The sequence below is a fragment of the Gekko japonicus genome, unplaced genomic scaffold (assembly GCF_001447785.1).
Source record: "Gekko japonicus isolate JY-2015 unplaced genomic scaffold, Gekko_japonicus_V1.1 scaffold306, whole genome shotgun sequence".
NCBI classification, from domain to species: domain Eukaryota; kingdom Metazoa; phylum Chordata; class Lepidosauria; order Squamata; family Gekkonidae; genus Gekko; species Gekko japonicus.
Genome location: NW_015172013.1, coordinates 38,212 through 59,599, shown reverse-complemented (window position 1 = coordinate 59,599; position 21,388 = coordinate 38,212). Strand labels below are relative to the sequence as shown.

The window sequence follows — 21,388 nt, the reverse complement described above, 5'->3', positions numbered from 1 at the left end:
GTTACGACTCCTCAGAAATGTGGCTCAGTGGTGGAGCATCTGCTTGGCACACAGAAGGTTCCAGGTTCAATCCCCGCCTTCTCCCATTAAAAGGATGAGACAGGAGGTGCTGTGGCTGCAAGTTCATCGCTGGCAGAAGGGGGCGGGGAGTGTTCCCTCTAAACTGAGTTAGTGTGAGCTACATCACAGTTTTTTAGCCTCCGGCTGAGTCTTCACTCAGGAAGGATGGGCTCCAGAGCAAACTAAGTTATGCAGCAGCCAAACCACTCCCTCACAACTTTAATGCCAGTAGTTCACAAAGTAGAATTTTTGCTCGCAAGACTCCACAGCTTAGAGGGAGCATTGGTGGGAAGTAAGCCATCAAGCCCCAAGGAGGGATGCAAATTGCTCTGGCCAAAGTAAGAACAAAAGGTTCTCACGCCTTGCGAGCATGTGTCACACCTAAAGGGACTGGGGAGGGGGAGGGCTGTGGCTCAGTGGAAGAGCCTCTGCTTTGCACGCAGTTAGGTGCTGGGTTCAATCCCCGGCATCTCCAGTTGGAAGGACTAGGGGGGTAGGTAACGTGAAAGACCTTAACCTGAGACCCTGGAGAGCTGCTGCTATTCTTGAGTAAACAGGACTGACTTTGATGGGCCAAGGGTCTGATTCAGCAGAAGAGGCAGCTTCACGTGTTCATGTGTCCAGCCCAGGCTTTGAGGCTAAGCCTGGTGATCCCTGAGACAAATTAATCCTTCCTGGAAGATTACAGGCCATTCTGTGGGGTTTAACCACACACACGTTCTGCTCTGCAGCTTCCACCTCCTTCAACGCAGACTGCTGATTTAAGAATCTATAGACCCTATTCCAAGGCTTCGCACACGTTATTTTAGTAACTGTTACAACAGCCCTGTAGTGTAGGCTGGCACGATGATCCCTGTTTTGCCAAAGGGAGAGAGGGGTAGTTGACAGAACGGGGATTGCCTGAGGCTATTGCGCTAGATCTGCAAAGTTACTTCCTCTCTGTAATTCGTTCAGTTTCAGATACACCCAGAGACTTAACAGTAGCATCCTTGTGCGACCGTGTGCTATTACACACTAGCAAATTGCCTGTCATTATGATATGCCATAGTACCAGCCTACTACCATATAAACCTACCTCATGATTAAAGCCATCTTGGGGGGGTGGGGCTTTGCTTTGTGTGCCCCGTCATCTGAGGCAAGACAGGTGGCAACTGGAGAAAGGGCCTTCTCGGTTGTGGCACCAGGACTGTGGAATTCCCTTCTCTCTGACCCCTTCTACCATTCTCTTCTGCCAGAGGGCGAAGAGCTTTTTGTTTCATCTGGCATTCCTTTTTTGATCCTTCTTTCTGTTTATATATTTAATTGTTATTGTGTGTGTGCACATCTTGTTTTAAGGTTTGATGTAGTGGCTAAGTGCGCGGACTCTAATCTGGGAGAACCGGGTTTGATTCCCCACTCCTTCACTTGCACCTGCTGGATGACCTTGGGCAAGCCATAGTTCTGTCAGAGCTATTCTTGAAAAAGAGCAGTTTCTGTCAGAGCTCTCTCATCCCCATCTACCTCACAGGGTGTCTGTTGTGGGGAGGGGAAGGGAAAGGAGTTTGTAAGCCGCTCTGAGACTCCGAGTGAAGGGCGGGGTAAAACTCCAATCTCCTCTTCTCTTCTTCTTTTATAATTGTTTCTTGCCTTGAGAGCACTAATTGGGTGGAAGGGTGGGATACAAATGTTTTAAATAAATAGCAGATAAGGAGCCAGGGACTGTGTATTGCAAAGATCCCTGGAATGCTGCAGCATACCTCTGCATTGCACACCATTGCTCCCCGCCTCCATAAGTCTATCCAGGCATAGTTTTACCTCTCATAAGATTCCACCCAGGTGAAATCTGGAATACCACTGGGATGTGGGATACTTTGGTCTGCACCAATAGGGGCCTCAGCCACTGCCAGCCACGCCTCCCCTTGTCTGCACAACCATCTACCATTATCTCTGTGCTGAGTTTCTTGGTCACATTCATGTGTGTCGGGATACTGAGAAATGGTCACGGTATCTATACAAGCAGGATGGAGAAAACTTATCACATCTCAGTAGAAAAGAGCAGGAGTCCAGCAGCAGCTCAAAGACTTAACAAAATTGGTGGCAGGGTAGGAGCTTTTGTGAAGTCAGCAGTGACTCACGAAAACTCAACCCCTGCCACAAATTTTGTTAGGTCTTCAAGGTGCTACTGGACTCTTCCTCTTTCCTACCGGGATGTGTTAGGTGATCTCAGTCTTACACGTATAGGTGCCATGAACATTTCTGCCGCTACAGGCAGACGAACGTGGCCACCCATCTTGATTTATCACATCCCAAGCTTCCTCCAGGGACCTCAGGAGCAACATGTCTGGTTCTTTCCTCCCTCCTCGTTTCATTCTCACAACAGCCCTGCAAAGTAGACTAAGTTGGGTCAGGATCGCCCAGGTCATTCCTCTGTCCAGACTGGATCTCAGATTGTCGGCATGGCCAGAAGTAAGAGGCTGCTCAGGGGAGGAGGAAGTGAAGTAGGGCACAAATTGTGATCAGGAAGTCTCCAAGATCCCAGGTCTGGGGGTCATAAAAGCGCTGTCACGGTGCAGCCAACTTATGGCGACCCTGTCGGGTTTTCAAGGCAAGAGACAAAGAGAGGTGGTTTGCCATGGCCTGCCTCTGAGTAGCAGCCCTGGTATTCCTTGGTGGCCTCCCATCCAAAGACTGACCGGGGCTGACCCTGCTTAGCGTCCGAGATCAGATGAGACTGGGCTAGCCGGGGCCATTCAGGTCAGGACCACCTCACGTCTATTGCCGCGTTAACCACATGGTTGTCTCTCCCTCCCAACCTCTCTTTCAGGGCCTGCAAAGCCGTCTACCATGGAAAGGCTGCTGCTGGTCCAGCTGCTAATGGTGGGGAGCACGCTAGCTCAGGTCGAGGCCTGCCCCTTCCACTGCGTGTGCCAAAACCTCTCCGAGTCACTCAGCACGCTCTGCGCCAACAAGGGTTTGCTCTTCATCCCGCCCAATATCGACCGGCGGACGGTGGAGCTGCGTCTGGCTGACAACTTCATCCGGGTGGTGGAGCCGCCGGACTTTCTGAACATGTCGGGCCTGGTGGACCTGACCCTGTCTCGGAACACTATCGACACCATCCGCCCCTTTGCCTTCGGGGACCTGGAAAGTCTCCGCTCGCTCCACCTGGACGGCAACCGGTTGACCGAGATCGGCGAAGAGGCCTTGCGGGGAATGTTGAACCTTCAGCACCTCATCCTGAACAACAACCAGCTGGTGGACATCTCGGTGGTCGCCTTCGATGACTTCTTGTTGACCCTCGAGGACCTGGATTTGTCCTACAACAACCTGCAGACTGTCCCCTGGGAAGGGATACAGGGGATGGTCTTCCTTCACACGCTCAACTTGGATCACAACCTTATCAACTTTGTCATGGAAGGCACTTTTGCCGAGCTGTACAAACTCTCCCGGTTGGATATGACCTCCAATCGTCTTTACACACTGCCCCCTGACCCGCTCTTTGCCCGCTCTCAAGTCGGGGTCATCAGTCCAACTCCTTATACCTCCACCATTGTGCTAAGCTTTGGTGGGAATCCCTTGCACTGCAATTGTGAGCTGCTGTGGTTGCGGCGCTTGGCTCGGGAGGACGACATGGAGACCTGTGCCTCCCCTCCGCAGGTTGCGGGCCGGTATTTCTGGTCTGTGCCCGAGGAAGAGTTCACCTGCGAGCCGCCGCTCATCACCCGCCACACCCACAAGCTCTGGATCTTGGAAGGCCAAAGAGCCACTCTGAGGTGTCGGGCCATCGGCGACCCAGAGCCGGTCATCCATTGGGTCTCCCCCGATGACAAGATCATCTCCAACTCCTCCAGGACGGTGTCGTTCCGCAACGGCACGCTGGACATCCTGGTGACTACTATCCGGGACGACGGAGCCTACACTTGCATTGCCATCAATGCAGCTGGGGAGTCCACAGCTGTTGTGGACCTCAAAATCATCCCTTTACCCCATCGGGGGAACGGCAGCATCACTGTGCTGCAACAGGACCCCGGGTCCTCCGACATCGCCACCTCGGCCAAGACCTCGGCCAATGCCACCGAGGGGGGTTCCGAGAGGAGAGTGGACGTATCTGACGTGACGGCCACCTCGGCATTGGTGCGCTGGGCGGCTGACAAGTCAGCCTATGCGGCATGGATGTATCAGATCCAATACAACAGCACTGTGGACGAGGCACTCATTTACAGGTAAAGAGTTCCCGGGGATGGAGGGTGGGGTGGGGCGGCTTCCGCATCTGGCCCCCTCTCGCGATGCACATGAGCGGCTTGCTCTGAGGCGGACGCCACGGGCTCTTTAACTCCCTCCTCCCCAGCAGGGGACATGATGCTTTGGCAGAGACCTCCCCTCATGATGCACCCCCAGTTCCTCTCTCTTTAACCCCAGGCAAACACCGAAAGGGTTGTGTCAGGGGAGAGCCTGGCCCCAGCCTCGCTGGCTGTGCTTAGGACGGACGGGGTTCAAGAGCCCTTTGCCGAGCCCCAGTATATGTTTCCGAATGAGCAGCTTGCTCATAAAGGGCGGGATCAAAATCCCTCGCCGCCAAACCCTTTTTGCCCAGCCAACGTTCTAGGAGTTAAGGTTGCAAAGACTGAACTGGAAATGAGTAATGCCAGGGCTTTTTTTGGTAGAGAAAGCTCAGCAGGAACTCATTAGCATAATAGGCCACACTCAGCAGCAGAAACTCATTAGCCGATTGGGCCACACCCCTGACTGCACACTCATTAGCACATTAGGCCGCACCCCCATGTTACCAGAAGTGTGGTCATCCAGCGTGTGGTCATTCAGCCACACCCACCTTTTGCTTCTTATTCTGTTTACCTTGTTTGTTGTCAAAACCCAGGGCTTTTTTTGTAGCAGGAACTCCTTTGCATGTTAGGCCACACCCCCTAATGTAGCCAATCCTAATGAGTTTCTGCTGTTGGGTGTGGCCTATTATGCCAAAGGAGTTCCTGCTGGGCGTGGCCAACACGGGAGCCAGCCGGAACTCCGTTCCTGTGCGTTCCTGCCCCAAAATAGCCCTGAGTAATGCAATGAGCAGGGAAAATCTCATGTTTCCAGGAGAGGAGGCACTAGTTAAGCGGGATTTCCAGGGGGTGTGTGTGTGTTTGTTTGTGTGGGCTTCGCATATAGCTCTTTGCTTCTCAGTAGGAAATACAATTATGCAAAACAGGCATGTGTAAATAGGCTTCATTTACATAATTGGCACAGGTTGCAGAATCGACGTTTCGTAGTTCAGAATTCTGATCTTTCTTTTTTTAAGCGTTACACACACATCTTTCTATATCCCATTCCATGTACCGACTACGGTCTCCTGGTATGAATCTGGTGGAGTCTTCCAGGCTTAACTACCACCTGATTTTTCAAAAAACAACAACAGAAAATACAACCATCCAAGCAGTGTTCCCTCTAAGATGAGTTAGTGTGAGCTAGCTCACAGTTTTTTTAGCCTCCGGCTCACACGTTTTTGTCTTAGCTCAGGAAGGATGGCTCCAGAGCAAACTAATTTATGCAGCGGTCAAATCGCTCGCTCACAACTCACAATGCCAGTAGCTCACAAAGTAGGATTTTTGCTCACAAGACTCCACAGCTTAGAGTGACTATTGCATCCAAGTAGTTTCTTGCTCTTCCTATTAAGCTAACTGGATCCATGCCAGCCAGCCTGCTAGGAGTTCATCCCATCTCCCACCAGAGAGTACCATTTTTGCAAGGCACCCTCCTGTGGTTAAGGAAGCAGAGGCTTTTTTCGGGGGGGGGGGGAGGCCGCCCAAGAAGCACAGTAAATGCAGAGCCGAGAATTGGACTCTGGGGATAAGGAATGATCCGGGTGGCTGCAGGCAGCACGAGGCATATACTGGCTCCAAACGGGTCTGTCTGCGATCTGCCAGTTGTCCGGCTCATGTGCACAGGAGGGAAAGCGGCTGCCAACCTGACAGTTGGAAGACTGGTGTGACTTTGTGCCAACTAGACTAGAGCCAAGAGGCTGGGGTCCAGAGCAGGAGGTCTGCAGTTTGAATCTCACTTCTATAATGCTGGCCTAAAGCAAACCTCTCCCTAAGACCCTCAGCTTCTCTACTGATCTGCAAGGCAGAAACAATCATACTGGCTTCCTCAATAGGGCTGTTGTAAGGATGGCTGCAAAGTCATGGTCTGCACAGAACCATCTGGACACAGAAGGTGGAGTTTCCCTACATTAGCTGTTGTAGATATTCCGGGCTGTCTGGTCATGGTCTTGGCACTGTAGGACCTGATGTTTCACCAGTAGCTGTGACTGGCATCCTCAGAGGTATAACACAGAAAGATGGAGTACTCTCTGTGTCAAGGTGAGAAGAAAAATGGTAGGCAGGTAATTTATATCTACTCAGGAAGGTGGGGTAGGGCTGAGTTCCCTACATTCTCTGTTGTTTCTGCAGCCCCTTCAGACCTCCAGAAAGGTCACTCCCAGGGTTGTGGGACCCCCATAGGGGAGCAGCCACACATATCGGGGAGAGGGGCTGGAGTGAAGCAGGAGGTGAAGTTGCTCTTCCTCCCTCTCCCACAAGCACAGCTGCATCAGAGGGAGGGGACCATTTCGTCATCGTCCTCCATATTTCTGCCCTCCACCCCGACCTGCACACCTGTTCTTTTATATGGGTCCTGCACTCTTCTTTGTTCTGGGAGTCAGAAGGGACTGCAGGGGGACAGAGAGGGACGGAGGAAAACGGCACATGTCTTCCGTGCGCGGCTGGATGGATACCAGCTCGTGTATGCGAAGTGCTCGGAACACCAAATATTGCAATGTAAAAGACGTTATGTTATTGTTCCCGATCCCTTTTACAATCTGTGAGAAAGGCAGTGTATGCATTCAAGGAAGAACAGGTGGCAACCGTTTCCAGGCTATAAGGGGAAAGGACTTTGCATATGTTGACCCTTCCCTATGGGACAAAGGTCGTATCTTCCTGCATCTCAGGGAAGACAGGATGGATGAAAACAGATGATTTTTTTTTAAAAAAGTTAATTATATTCTCTTTTTAAAAAAACACCCTGATTTAAATTTTATCTGCCTGAGTGTTGGAAGCCTGCCCTTATGATTTCTTAAACCTGAATCGCGACCATTGATCAATCGCACTGAGTTAAGAAGTCAGACAGGACAGGATAAAACGTCTTGACTTCCGAGGATAAGCACAGTAAGTGCCACAAAGTGTGGATTGTGTTCATTGCCTCCCTGCTGGACCCAGATGCCATCCAGGCACTTGGAATCCAGGACAGACCATCCCGTATCTCGCCAGGAAGCCCATATGGATAATGCCATCTTCCTGTTTTACGACCTTCAACTATCCTAGCTCTGCAATGTGTTCCGTTCCCAAATTACTGAACATTAATGGCCCTCCCAGCCAAACGAGATGGGAATTTACTAGTTTGCCTTCCTTGCGGATACTCGTTGCCGGGGCACCCCAGGCCACCGGCAGGGGGTGGGGGGTAGGGTTGCCAGGTCCAGGTTGGGAAGCTCCTGGAGATTTGGGGTGGAGCCTGCAGAGGGCGGGGACTTCAGTGGGGTACGACGCCATGTTCCCTCTAAGCTGTGGAGTCCTGTGAGCAAAAATTCTACTTGGTGAGCTACTGGCATTAAAGTTGTGAGCGAGCGATTTGGCTACTGCATAAATCAGTTTGCTCTGGAGCCCTCCTTCCTGAGCGAAGACAAGAATGTGTGAGCCAGAGGCTAAAAAATGGTGAGCTAGCTCACGCTAACTCAGCTTAGAGGGAACACTGGTGTCCACCCTCCAAAGCATCCATTTTCTCCATGGGATCTGATCTCTGTAGTCTGGAGATGGAGCCGTAATTCCAGGGGATCCTCAGTCCCCCCCCCCACATGGAGAAGAGGAAGAGGAGATTGGATTTATACCCCGCCCTTCACTACCCAAAGGTGTCTCAGAGTGGCTTACAAACTCCTTTCCCTTCCCCTCCCCGCAACAGACACCCTGTGAGGTGGGTGGGGCTGAGAGAGCTCTGACAGAAGCTGCTCTTTTTCAAGAACAGCTCTTATCATCAGAACTACGGCTTGCCCAAGGTCATCCAGCCAGGTGCAAGTGAAGGAGTGAGGAATCAAACCCGGTTCTCCCTGATTATTGTCCGTGCACTTACCCGCTACACCAGACTGGAGGCTGGCATTGCTATGGGATCTTCCTGGGCACTTCCAAACCCTGACTGATGGCTGTTTACTCACAGAGTAAATGCTTAGTTGTTTGAGGGGGCTCAGTTCCAGAAAAGCATGCGGAAGTCTGACACTTTAGATTTCATAACAAGCTACTGGGTCCGCATCCATATGTTGTTGGCTACTGCGCTGTCGTTATGCTGTAGCAATCATTTGCGACAGGATCATCTTGTGCACACAGGAGAATCCAGCTGTGAGTGATTGCTATAGCACAAGAACAGTACAAGAACCAGCCAGACATGGATGCAGTCCCTGGGTTCTCATCCTTGCATGTGTGCAGAGAGAGCAAAAAGCAGAAATCGGCCTCTTGACTCCAATTCTGCAGGCTGTGCAGACTTCCATGACCAAAGGGTTTTGGATTATGCTTGTAGGTCAAATAAAGGCTTTTATTCTGTGGTAGATTTGTTTTTAATTGTTAGAGGAAGTGGGTCACAATGTGCCTGTTTTTTCAGGAATCGTGACACTGCCTTGTATCAAGGTTCAGCTAACCCAGCACTGTCTACTCAAACACAGACAGGCCTTTCCCAAAATGGGCTGTTTGAGCCCTTCTAGCACAAGTTGCCCGGGGAACAAATACAGGACCTTCTACAAATACATTCTCTACCAGCAAGCTACGGCCTGTCCCATATTAGGGCGTGGAGGCAGGGAATAACAAACAGAAGTCTTGTGGCGCTTTAAAGACAAGCGTCTTTTTAAATCCTAGCTCTGGCACAAAAGGTGCCGCAAGAGACTCCTGTTTATTTTTTGCTACAACAGACTAACAGGGTGACTCCTCTGGAAGTACTCTGGAATAACTGAGGGACAATTAGTCCAAGTTAACAGTTTCAAGGAAATATAAAACTTTAAAAATGGGGATGCTAAGGACTTAAAATCAATCCTTTTTTCTTGGTGATTGAAATGGTGGACATTTCCTTGATTCAATATCAACAAGCCTTATCTCTGCCTGCCTGCCTGCCTGCCTGTCATCTCTGCGTCAGTCTGTCTAACTACCTACCTATCACCTAACTATCATTTATCTATCTTTTTTATCCTATTCTTCTGTGAGAAGCTCACGGCAGCAGACATGATTCCTTCTTGAAATAAGCGATGGTCTCAAAGTCACCTAGCCAGCTTTCAAATCCAAGTGAAAATCAGTCCAAAACTTTAACTATTATGCCATACGCGGTCAGCTGCAGGGAACAGGCTTGGCTGAACCGTTCCTCTTGACCTGCGAACTTTCTACATGCAGAAAGGTTCCCCCCCCCGCCCACAAAAGAGCACCCAGGCAACCCACCTCCCCCCGTAATCTGAAACAGTACAGTTCTAAGAAGATGACCACTTAATTCTACTGATCGCCTAAGATGCTCCTTGGTTATCCTAGACTGACCACTTCCCCTGGTCCCACAGTCATGATCACCTGGACTAGACTCTTCCCTTCCTTTATAATCAGGTACCCTAAGGTGGAATGGAACCCTTAGAGTTGGACTATAAGGAAGGCTGAGCGCCGAAGAACAGATTCTTTTGAACTATGGTGCTGGAGAAGACTCTTGAGAGTCTCTTGGACTGCAAGAAGATCAAATCAGTCAATCCTAAAAGAAATCAACCCTGACTGTTCCCTGGAAGGCCAGATAATGAAACTGAAGTTCAAATACTTTGGCCACCCAATGAGAAGGGAGCACTCCCTGGAGAAGACCCTGATGCTGGGAAAGATGGAAGGTCAAAGAAGACGGGGACGGCAAAGGATGAGATGGTTAGACAGTGTCATAGATGCAACGAACATGAAGTTGAGCAAACTTCAGAGGATGGTGGAAGACCGGAAGGCCTGGCGTGATCTGGTCCATGGGGTCGCGAAGAGTCGGACTCGACTGTGCGACTGAACAACAAAAAGGTGGAATGGAACTACTCTTCCGCCAGACTGTACAGTTGGATATCAAAGGTCTACCTAGTCCAGCATCCCTTTCTCTGCACCATGGCCAACCAGATGTTTCCTGAGGTTCAAAACAGGGAGGCAACAGGGCTGAAGCTGTGGTTCAGAGGCAGAGCACCTGTTTTGCTCGCAGAAGGTCCCAGGTTCAATCTCTGGCGCCTCCAGTTAAAAGGATCAGGCAGGAGGGTGATGTGAAAGGGCTCCACCTGAGACCCTGGAGAGCCGACTGCGAGGCAGAGTAGACAGTGCTGACCTGGATAGGCTGATGGCCAGACTCAGTATAAGGCACTTTCATGTGTTCATATAAATGCACTCAGACCTCCTCTGTTGTTTGTTCCCAGCATTTAGGGGTACACTGCCCCTGACCATGGAGGTTCGTAAATTCTTTCTGTGAATTTGCCCGATCCCCCTTTAGACCTTCTAAACTCTGTGTTTCTCTTTTCTAAAGTACATATCGAACAGGTTTTCATTTTATGAGACATTCTCTCTTCCCCATGTCCCAATGCCTGACCTGGATGGCCCAGGCTAGCCAGATCTCATCAGATCTTGGAAGCTAAGCAGGGTTGACCCTGGCAAGTAGTTGGATGGGAGACCACCAAGGAAGCCCAGGGTTGCTATGCAGAGGCAGGCCATGGCAAACCGCCTCTGAATGTCTCTCGCTTTGAAAGCCCTACAGGGTCGCCACAAGTCAGCTGCGATTTGAGGGCACTTTCCACCACCATGTCCCAGTCCCCCCTTTTCCCGAACCCTCCTATCCTTTCTTTCTCTCAGTGCTACTGAAATGGCTTGAACTGCAGCCAAGCATACACAAAACAGGATTTCTCCAGCCTTCTGAGCAGGCGCTCAGTCATTTCCCATTTAGAAAGCCCCGGGAGCACCAGAAACTCTGTAACAGGAAGCAGTTATCAGGCAACAAAGTTCAAAATCTAGCGGGGAACCCTGCCTGGGTCCATTCATTCAGCAGTGAGACAAAGCCACTCTGCACACACTCAGAGGCATTTCCAACACTACAAAGCACACAACAGGCCAGCACAGGCATTTAATACTGTGGTTTTTAATTGTGAGCTGCCTTCAGCTGGACTCTGGAGAGGCGGCATAGAAACATTCTTGAGTAAACAAATCAATAAGAAGTCGTTTCAATTAGTGTAAAGATGCAGGAGTTCATAGGACCCCTTGAACTGAAGATTCAAACTGGTACTGAACCTTTAGGGCAGGAGTCCCCAATGTTTTTGAGCCTGCAGACACCTTTGGAATTCTGACTAAGGGTGCTGGGCAAAATAATAAAATGGCTGCTGCAAGGGGCGGAGCCAATCCCCAAAATGGCTGCTGCAGGAGGTGGAGCCAACCACAAAATGTCAGGGATCGTGGTTATACAGAACTCTAATGTTAACTCTTCAATGTTTCAAGGGGAAGCTCTACTTAACAGGATGCCTTTTAATGTGCACAGCCAGTCAGAAGGCCTGCTGGGAAAAAGTTTCGCCTAGCTCCACCTACTTTCTAAAAGCACTTGGCAGGCACCAAGAAAGCACCATGTTAGGGACTCCTGCTTTGGGGAGACCCAGTTCAAATAGATCTCCAATCTCCAGTTTGGTGTAGTGGTTAAGCGTGCGGACCCTAATCTTTGAGAACTGGGTTTAATTCCCCACTCCTCCACTTGCAGCTGCTGGATGACCTTGGGCAAGCCATAGTTCTGTCAGCGCTGTTCTCTCAGAGCGCTCTCAGCCCCTCCTACCTCACAGGGTGTCTGTTGTGGGGAGGGGAAGGGAAAGGAGTTTGTAAGCCACTCTGAGACTCTGAGTGAAGGGCAGGGTATAAATCCAATCTCTTTTTCTTCTTCTATGTAAAGAAACCTCCTCTCATTCAGCTCCCTAAGCATGCTGATTTGTACAGAGTAAACCAAACAGTGGTGCGTGTCCTGTTATGGGTTGCAGCAGAGGTGGACACTGGCTCAGGCCAATGCCTCAGCAGAAGCAGTGTTGGGATGAATACCCTCTATCCATATAAAGCAGGCTACGTGCACATTCAGCAGCGAACCCTCTCCTGGCTGCAAAAAGACCAAACAATGAGGACAGCACATGGACTTCCAACAGGCCAGCATGTGAACGGTCCTGGTGTCCCATGGGTCCCCCTTCTCCACGGAGAAAACAGCTTTGTGCTCACTTCTGCACCCCCACGGTCCCTCCCGCAATCTCTCCTGTGCCCTCCTTCCCCCTGGACTGGATTTGGGCAGCAGCTGGGGCAGCAGCTGGGCCTCTGAGCCCCGGCAGCTGGACCCTTCCCTCTGGGACTCCGAGCCTAGATCTGATGCAATGCATTGGGGAGTGTGTGTGTGTGTGCACACGAAGGGGGGATATGAGGTCAGTGTTCACCCTCAGCCCACGTTCACCCTCTTGCCATGCACTCCACTGAGGCCAGTTGCTCTAAGGTTGCCAACTCTAGGTTGGGAAGTTCCTGGAGATCTGAGGGGTTGAGGCTGGGGAGCAGGGCCGGCCTGAGGTTTTTTTGCACCCTAGGCGGGGCTACCTTCTGGCGCCCCCCGCACACCCTATTATGGGGTTGCCAACCTCCAGGCAGAGCCTGGAGAGAAGGAAGTCCTACTTCTCTCCCCCTTTAGTCGAGCGAGGAGGCGGCGGCGAGGTTTCCGGGCACTCAAACCCAAACACCCCACATTTGGATTTACAAAAGCCGACCCCAGGCGGAGGGGGAAGGCAAGGCGGCCTTACACTCCCCTTTCGCGCCCCCCATGCCACATGGCTGGGAGCAGCAATAGCACACGGGCTTCTGGCGGGGGGGGGAGGCACAGTTCGGTACCCCACACAGGGCCTGGTGCTCTAGGCGAATGCCTAGTTCACCTAGTGGGTGAGCCGGCCCTGCTGGGGAGGGCAGGATATAATGTCACACAGTCTTCCCTCCAAAGCAGACATTTTCTCCAGGGGAACTGATCTCTCTTGCCTGGAGTATAGGGTTGCCAGCTCTGGGTTGGGAAATACCTGGAGATTTTTGGGATGGAGCCTGGGATGGTCAGGGTTAAAAGGGAGGGGAGGGATCTCAGCAGGGTAGAGTCCACCTTCCCAAGCAGCCATTTTCTCCAGGGGAACTGATCTTGGTCATTTGGAGATTAATTGTAACAGTGGGAGATCTCCAGGTCCCATCTGGAGGTTGGCAACCCTAGGTGCTACCCTAAAGCACCCTTACAGCTCTGGGGCCCACACAAGGCCTGCTCCCCCCACCCCCTGGCTCTCACTGTGCTTCACCTGGACAGCTAAAACTCTGCCAGGGCCAGGCTAGGGGGTGTGGGCCAAGGCGGATGTTCTCCAACCCAGGCCCCCTGACCTCAGTTCCTGGCCTGCTGGGTATGTCAGCTGCTGATCTGACCATGGACAGTCCCTGTTTTTGTTTGTTAAAATGTTCATAACGTGAGATGCTTGCACAGTCAGTCTTCAGGTGCAGGACAGGGATCCCCTGGAATTACAGCTCATTTCCAGACTACAGAGATCAGTTCCCCTGGAGAAAATGGATGCTCTGGAGGGTGGATTCTGTGGCACTGTCCCCAGGCTCCCTTCCCAAATCTCCAACCTGAATTTGGCAACCCCACCCCCCCATCCCCTGCCGGTGGCTAGGGGGAACCTGGCAACCCTAGGTTCAGCTCCATCCCTAAAGGATTGTCTTTCTTGATCTGGGGGCCCCTGGGGTCCAGAAAGGTACTCCAGGTGGTCCTTGAGTCCTTCACAAGGACAAAGGGTGCACCCCCCTCATACTTGGAAAAGGAGCCTGCTCAGTTTTCTAGGAATGGGACAGGGATTTTTGACCTTGGGGAAAGGGGTGGAATTGTCTTCCCCCTCTTTCAGAAACTGGGAAATCATAGAGCTGTCAGTGCCTGCAGTTGGCGAGCTCTCAGATCCCCAGAAAATGTGCTGATTGGCTGCTGGGAGCCAGAAGCTTGGTGCTAGGCGTTCTGATTGGTTGAGTGGGCCCAAAGAGGTACAGTCTTAACAAGGTCAACGCAATTCCTTCGAGCATGAAATGAAACTAGTTCTCATTCTCTTTTCCAAAGCAAAGGCTTTCTCCATAGCTATAAAGAGAGACACCCACTCTGCATCCGCAGACAATAATAGCCAAGGGCTGTATTCAATTGAATACCTAAAGTCCCGGTTTTGTTTAATGCTGCGGGTTTTTTTCTTTCTATTTCTGCTTCTGTTCAACTGGCCTTTGCCAAGAAATTATTCCTTGCTTTCTCCAGTCTCTTTCAATCCAGGGGTGAAATTGATTAGGATTTGGGTCAGGGCCTTTTTGAGTCGTGGGTGTATGGAATTGGTGGCCTTCTCAGGCCTGACTTTAGTCAGACAAAGCAAACGTTTACGGACACTTGCTTTTCAAACAACAGTTGACAGGGTTCTCACCGTATTGTCCTGAGGACACCGAGGGTCTCCACTTGCTGCACACTTTAAAGGGTGGGGGGTGTTTCTGGCACGTGGGAGATGCCAAAGAAGGGGAGGGCTTGTAGGTCCTCAAAAGCTGTTACATGAAAATCCGGACACCCCCCAGCCCCCCAGTTGCTAACGTCTGAACATTACAGCTCTGGAAATTAAATCTCTGAGAGGGAAGTGGCGATGCATGCATGCTATGGATAGAGCAGGGGCCGGCTCCAGCTTATTTTGCACCGTAAGCAAGGATCCCTTCTGCCCCCCTCCCCGCCCGTGCGCCCACCAATTTTCAAAAATAAATGCATTTTAGGAAGAATGAAAAACACAAATAATCAAGAAACTCCCAGAGTACGGGGCCGGGTGCAGTTTGGTGCCCCTAAGGGCCGTCCCGCTCTAGGCGATTGCCTAGTTCGCCTAGTGAGTGAGCCGGCCCTGGATAGAGCAGGGCCCCCCAATCTGGTGCCATGGCCCCCACCAACACCTTTTATGGCACCCGACTTTTAGGAAATGGGTGGGGCCAGGTGGGGCTTTTGCCCAGCAAGGCTTCTGACTGACTATCGAAGATGTGATTGACTGTGCAGATTTTTTTAAATGTTGCTTTGGCAGCAGCTGCCACCACAGCACAAGGACCTACACTGTGTTCCTGAGGTTAAGCTGTGGCCATCGTTTTGTGGCTCGCTCCGCCTCCTGCAGCAGCCATTTTGTTGCTGCGCCCACCATGCCGTGTCAGGATTCCAGATGTGCCTACAGGCTCAAAAAGGTTGGGGTCCCCTAAGCAATGCTCCCGCTAAGCTGTGGAGTCTGGTGAGCAAAAATTCTACTTTGTGAGCTACTGGCATTAAAGTTGTGAGCGAGTGATTTGGCTGCTGCATAAATTAGGCTGCTCTGGGGCTATCCTTCCTGGGCTAAGACAAAAATGTGTGAGCCGGAGGCTAAAAAACTGTGAGCTAGCTCACACTAACTCAGCTTAGAGGGAACACTGAGTCCCCTAGTATAGAGCAGGCACTTTGACATAAACATGCCGTAATGAACTCTAAGGCTCTGTACAGAGTACAGCCTGGCATTCCATGTACCCTGCAGCTGCTGCAGTGTATTTTGTACTCCTGATAACATGTGTCGGGACTATTGTGCTTCTCTAGTATCTCATCCGCCAAAAGGGTTGTCTTGGTTATGAAACCAGTGGAGGATGGAGGATAGACAGCTGCAGAGTCAATGAATACAGAACAGGGCAGATGGAGCAGAGCTTTCCTCGGTGCAGGCTGCGTTTATCTATGAACTTGCAAAGGGGTCCTTGCAATGAATGTTGGATTGGACAATCAGGTCCATCTCTTCATCTGTGAAAGGCTGAAAAGTGCAGTGCAGTAGGCAAAAGATACTGCCCAGCTGGGAGGGGCCGGTGGCTCAGTGGCATGGCATCTGCTTGGCATGTACAAGGTCCCAGGTTCAATCCCCGGCATCTCCAGTTGAAAGAACCAATAGGAGGTGATGTGAAAGACCTCAGCCCTGAGACCCTGGAGAACCACTGGCAGTCAGAGTAGGCAATACTGACTGTGACAGACCAAGGGTCTGATTCAGTGGAAGCAGGGGTCCTTTCGTAGAAAAAGAGGTGCAGGAGCTCATTAGCATAACTTATTAGCATAACTTATTTGCATATGCCACACCCCTGACATCACCGGAAGTGTGTCAGAAGGCAACACCCACCACTCAGGCTCCACTGGGCTGTTCTTGATTGCTAGCTATTTGGGGGGGGGGGAACGTGCAGATCTGTCCTCGCAGAGGAGGGAGAGCTGGTACCTGAATAAAACTTGGTCTTAAAGGTGCCACTGGACTGTTTTGGGTGGGGGGGGGGCTCTGCAACTTACCTGGTTGCTTCTTACTCTGACTGAGGGCTTCTGGGAGCAGGGGGTGGGGCTTGTTGCATGTGCCCGCCCCCTTGACTCTTTACTGCCGGAGCTCTGCTCCTGTGCGCTCCTGCAGGAAATGACCCCTGAGTGGAAGGCAGCTTCATGCGTCCACATTAGCTGACCAGGCCAGGGCAAAAAGCATGACCGATCCAGAGATTCCATACTGCTAGCCAATCCATGAGGCAGATGTTGCACACCCCTCTTTCCTTTGGCTTCTTCCTTTGGCTTCTTCAGGGCACATTATCTCAGCTCCTGAGACTTTGCATCACTACCAGATCCTTGAGAGAACAGAGATCTCTGGGATATTCCCCATGAAGCTCTCCTTATCTCATTTGGAGGTGGGAGAGAGGTGTTTGTATGGTATGCTTGCTTCAATTAACTCCAAGAGAGGAACCGAACACTTTCACATCATTTATCAATGCATTACTTCCTCTCCAGTGTATCAAAGTTTTCCTACCCAGGGGCAGCTCAACCGCAGAGGCAAACCAGGCCATGTCCCAGGGGACCAAAATCCCTGGAGAGACTGTCTCAGTTGTGTAAACACCCTTGGGAAGAGAGCCAACGTCTAGGTATCCCTTCTTTCAATGCAGGATTGTAGGAGAAAGCGCGATGCCACTCTACATTAGTGGTGGTGTCTGGGAATCAGGAATCCAGATTAACCAACAGGAAACAAAATAGTGTGATAGGGAAGTTCCAGGATATCAAACGTGAAAATAAGAAAAGTGTGTCTCGATCTGCTCTTGCTCATTTAACGTGCTCTGGTTCAGGTGATCAGAGTACAACAGGATACAAGGAGGGTGATGAGAAAATGTACCAAGGTTTTAATTTGTTGGGGGTAGGGGGGGAAACTTTGCCCCAAGCGGCTCCTCTCGGAGAGGAGAAAGTAAATGCAGTTTCAAAGGGAGAAGGAGGTGGGTCGGTCAGGAGATATCAACTAACCCCGTCTTTCTTTCCTGCCAGGATTATCCCTGCCAGCGGCCGCCATTTTGTCCTGAAGCACCTCGTGCCCAGTGTGGATTACGACCTGTGCGTCTTGGCCATCTTCGATGACATGGCCACATCCCTGGCAGCCACACACTTGCTGGGCTGTGCCCAGTTCACCACAGGGGAGGCCTACCCAGACTGCCACGCCCTCCACGCCCACTTCCTGGGCGGGACCCTGACGGTGATTGTGGGAGGCATCATTGTGGTCACCTTGCTGGTTTTCACGGTGGTCATGATGGTGAAGTACAAGGTCTGCAGCAGTGCCCACGGGAGCCTGCCCAAGGTCACCAATGTCTACTCGCAGACCAACGGCGGGCACCCCAACGGCCTGCTCCCCCAGCGGACGCCCCCCAAGGAACGGGGCCCAAAGCACCGGCGCGTGCGAGTCAAGGCTGCTCGGTCTGAAGGACCGGAGCACAGGACGGGGGACGGTACAGGGGGAGCGGCCTGGAGGTCACCCGTCCCCACCAAGACCAAGCGCAGCAGCTCCCTGGACATGGGCGACATCTCGGCCAACGCCTGCTACAGCTACGCCAAGCGCCTCAGCTTCATGTGGAACAAGCGCAGCCAGTCTGTGCACGGGATGCTCGTGCAGTGTGCGGCGGCCCCCGAGGGTGACGCCAAAAGACTCGGGCCCTACTTAAATGCAGACGAACTTGAAGAGAGTGTGGTATAGCCCGCAGCTCGGCTCCCTGGAATAAGGGGAAGGGGAACGAGCGTTCCACCCATGCAGCTAGAAGGGCACGCCAGACTGCAGCCAAAGCCTGTATGAGCAAGGGTGCTGGGGAAGGGTGAGGGGGAAGAGTCCCTCTAACAGATACCGCAGAGGTGGGGGGGGGACTTCCCGACGGGATGCGTTGGATGTACAACGGAGCCTCGTCTCGTCTAGCAACAGTGCCTGTGGGAGCGGCAACAGCGGGCAGTATGATTTGCTGCACCGAAGCACCCACGTCGATTGTGATAAAACCTACAGAGGCCAGGCTGGGTGCTGGATATTCTCCCGAGGAAAGAACGCACGCTGAAGGGTGATGGAGGGAGAGCTGCTCCGATCGGGAGATTGGAAATGCACTTTGTTTTGCTCAGCCTCTGAGTCCAGCGGCTGCCCCGTTCCTTGGCATTTTGGCCTGTGCCGGTGGTTCTCTGGAGTGGTGAGCGGGGAACGTGTCTCCAGAAAGCCCAACGGCAAAAGTTGTGGATGCTGAAATTGATTGTTGTGGAGGGGAAGGGGTGTGTCTTTTTTTAATTTTAATCACTTGGCAAAAGAAAAGAATACTAATAAAATAACCCCGAATTGTCAATGTGATGACAGATGAGATGGGAAAGCAGGTACTGTGAACAGAGATGTGTATAATTTGTGCTAAAAACCGGGCTGGGAGGTGGGGTGGGGGGTATCAGAATTCCACATTGGGGTAACCCAGATTCTGTACCAAGGAAAGCTGGAATTCCACTGTCTGCATAAACTGTGCACATTTGCATACATTTCTTGACTTGGGCATAATTTATTTGGCTGCCGCTGAGTGGTTCAGCGGGGGAAAACGGGATGCAAATCTTCACCAGTTCATTCATCCTCCTAGCTTCTGAGATTTATCACCCAGATATTTTAAAAGGTGACGTTTGCAGCTGTAAGGGCTGCAAAAAAAGAAAACTGGGAGTGGAACTCCCCCCCCCCCAGGACTTGCGATTTCTGCAACGAATATTAATTCCCGTTTCTGTAACGGCAGACTACATGCAGTTGTGAGCACAAGGAGTTTTAGGGTTCAAGCCTGAACGTTCCCTCGGAGCTAAAAAACGGAGGCTATTGTACTTTGGTCGCATTATGAGAAGATAAGACTCATTGGAAAAGACAATAATGCTAGGAAAAGGGGAAGGCAGCAGGAAAAGAGGCAGACCCGACATGAGATGGACGGACTCCCTCAAGGAAGCCACAGCCGTCAGTTTGCAAGACCTGAGCCAGCCTATTAATGGTCCTTCTTTGGAGGTTTTCAAACAGAGGCTAGATGGCCATCGGACAGCAATGCTGATTCTGTGAACATAGGCAGATCATGAGAGGAGGGCAGGAAGGACTGCATCAGTGCTTAGTTCTCGTGGCCCTTTTTTACATGCCCAGAGAAGTGCTGATCGCCACTTTGGGGTCAGGAACAGTATTCCCTCTAAGCTGAGTTAGTGTGAGCTAGCTCACAGTTTTATAGCCTCCAGCTCACACATTTTTGTCTTAGCTCAGGAAGGATGGTTCCAGAGCAACCTAATTTATGCAGCAGCCAAATCGCTTGCTCACAACTTTAATCCCGGTAGCTCATAAAGTAGATTTTTTGCTCACAACACTCCACAGCTTAGAGGGAGCATTGGTCAGGAAGCAATCTTGGAGGTTTTTTGTCATCTTCTGGGTGTGGAATCTTCTGGGTGTGGAACACTGGGTGTGTGGAGGGGGAGGTATTTGTGAATTTCCTGCATTTTACAGGGGGCTAGACTAGATGACCCTGGAAGTCCCTTCCAACTCTATGATTCTATGGTTAAGGAGGTCATTAATTCACCGGGTTGCCATGAGTCTGAAGTGACTTGACAGCACTTAACACATAGACAGTTTTAGGGTTGGATCTTTTGATTCGCTGCCTCTGTCTCCCTCTGACAAAGAAAGGCTTCCTTCAGCAAAGAAAGCCTTCTCTCCATCAGGGGAAGCCTGTGTACATCAGAAAACAACATTCTCCGGCGGAGGAAGTCTTTCTCCCTGGAAGGAAGACTTAGGAGAAGTCACGCTGCAGTAAAGGCTATAAGGTGCCACCGGACTTCTCTTTTATTTAGTAGAAGACAGTCACAGGAGCCAGCTTAGCAGGAGGGGGTCAGAGGGTCCCACCTTTGGGTTTGTACGTCTGAATGAATGCTCAGAGTGGATTCCAGAGGGGGATTATGTGAGGAGGCTATCTTTAGGTTCTGGCTGTCTTGAGGTCTGTTGTCAGAAGCAGGGCAGTCAAAGCCTCGGGGTTAAGTCTCAAAAGATGCAATTGCTATTCTGACCCTCGTGGCAGCGAAGATGTAACTGAGAATATAAACGACGGCAAAAGGATTACTGAGTCAGAAACAAAGTGGGCAAAAAATGAGACTCCACGCTGGGGTGCCTCCAAGATGTTTGAGATCTCAAGAAGGCATATTTCCCTCTGATTTACCCCCCCCTCCTCCACTAAGTGGAGCAGTTCACATCCTGAGCAGAATATAACTGCTGTAATCTTAAAATGGGCAATGAGCAGTGCAGGATCATGAGCGGCTCCAGACTGCTGCTGAGTGGGGCTTCCTGTGTTAATGGACGGCCGCTCACAGGCACAGCGTAGAGGGACCACTGTGCCACCACTGTGCCAACTCTGCTTTTCTCCCTAATGGGGTCCCAGAGCAGCTAACAACCTCACTCTCCGCTATTTTATCCTAACAACCCTGTGAAGTAGACTGGCCCAAGGTCACCCAGCCAGCTTCCATGGCAGAGTGAGGACAACACGGGTCTCACACGCCGGTGGTAAGTCCTACGTCAGCCTTGTCAAAATGAACGGGAGCTGCCCAGAAGCACAGCACAGGAGGACTTCCTGGTGGATCGCGCTCTCTCTGTTGTTTTTCAAGATATCTGGGAAACTTTTCAAAAGGCTGGGTCCTGGTGAAGGTTAACCAGACCATGAATGTGCCTGACAGAACAGCCACTTTAGAACTGGGACATTCCAAATTTGGAACTGTCAGAATGAAAGGCTTGACTCTGCAATCTTGGTGCTTGTGTGTGTGTGTGTGTGTGGGGCAACAGTGGGAAGGCTTCTAGTGTCCTGGCCCCACTGCTAGACCTCCTGATGGCACCTGGTATTTTTGGCCACTGTGTGACACAGAGTGTTCGACTGGATGGGCCATTGGCCTGATCCAACATTGGCTTCTTTTA

General features: G+C 51.3%; 1 protein-coding gene across 1 annotated transcript; it reads left to right on the top strand.

The window, feature by feature from the left end:
- Positions 1 to 2,883: 2,883 nt before the first annotated feature.
- Positions 2,884 to 18,157, top strand: LRFN4 (leucine rich repeat and fibronectin type III domain containing 4). The gene is made up of 2 exons (XM_015420267.1): positions 2,884 to 4,262; positions 17,458 to 18,157. The coding sequence occupies exons 1-2, from the start codon at positions 2,884 to 2,886 to the stop codon at positions 18,155 to 18,157; spliced, it is 2,079 nt and encodes a 692-aa protein (XP_015275753.1).
- Positions 18,158 to 21,388: the final 3,231 nt, after the last annotated feature.

Excerpts from the sequence above, each read along its gene's own strand:
- LRFN4 (XM_015420267.1), top strand. The coding sequence starts at position 2,884 with ATGGAAAGGCTGCTGCTGGTCCAGCTGCTAATGGTGGGGAGCACGCTA. Across the intron at positions 4,263-17,457 it reads GACGAGGCACTCATTTACAG|GATTATCCCTGCCAGCGGCC; the intron begins GTAAAGAGTTCC and ends CTTTCCTGCCAG.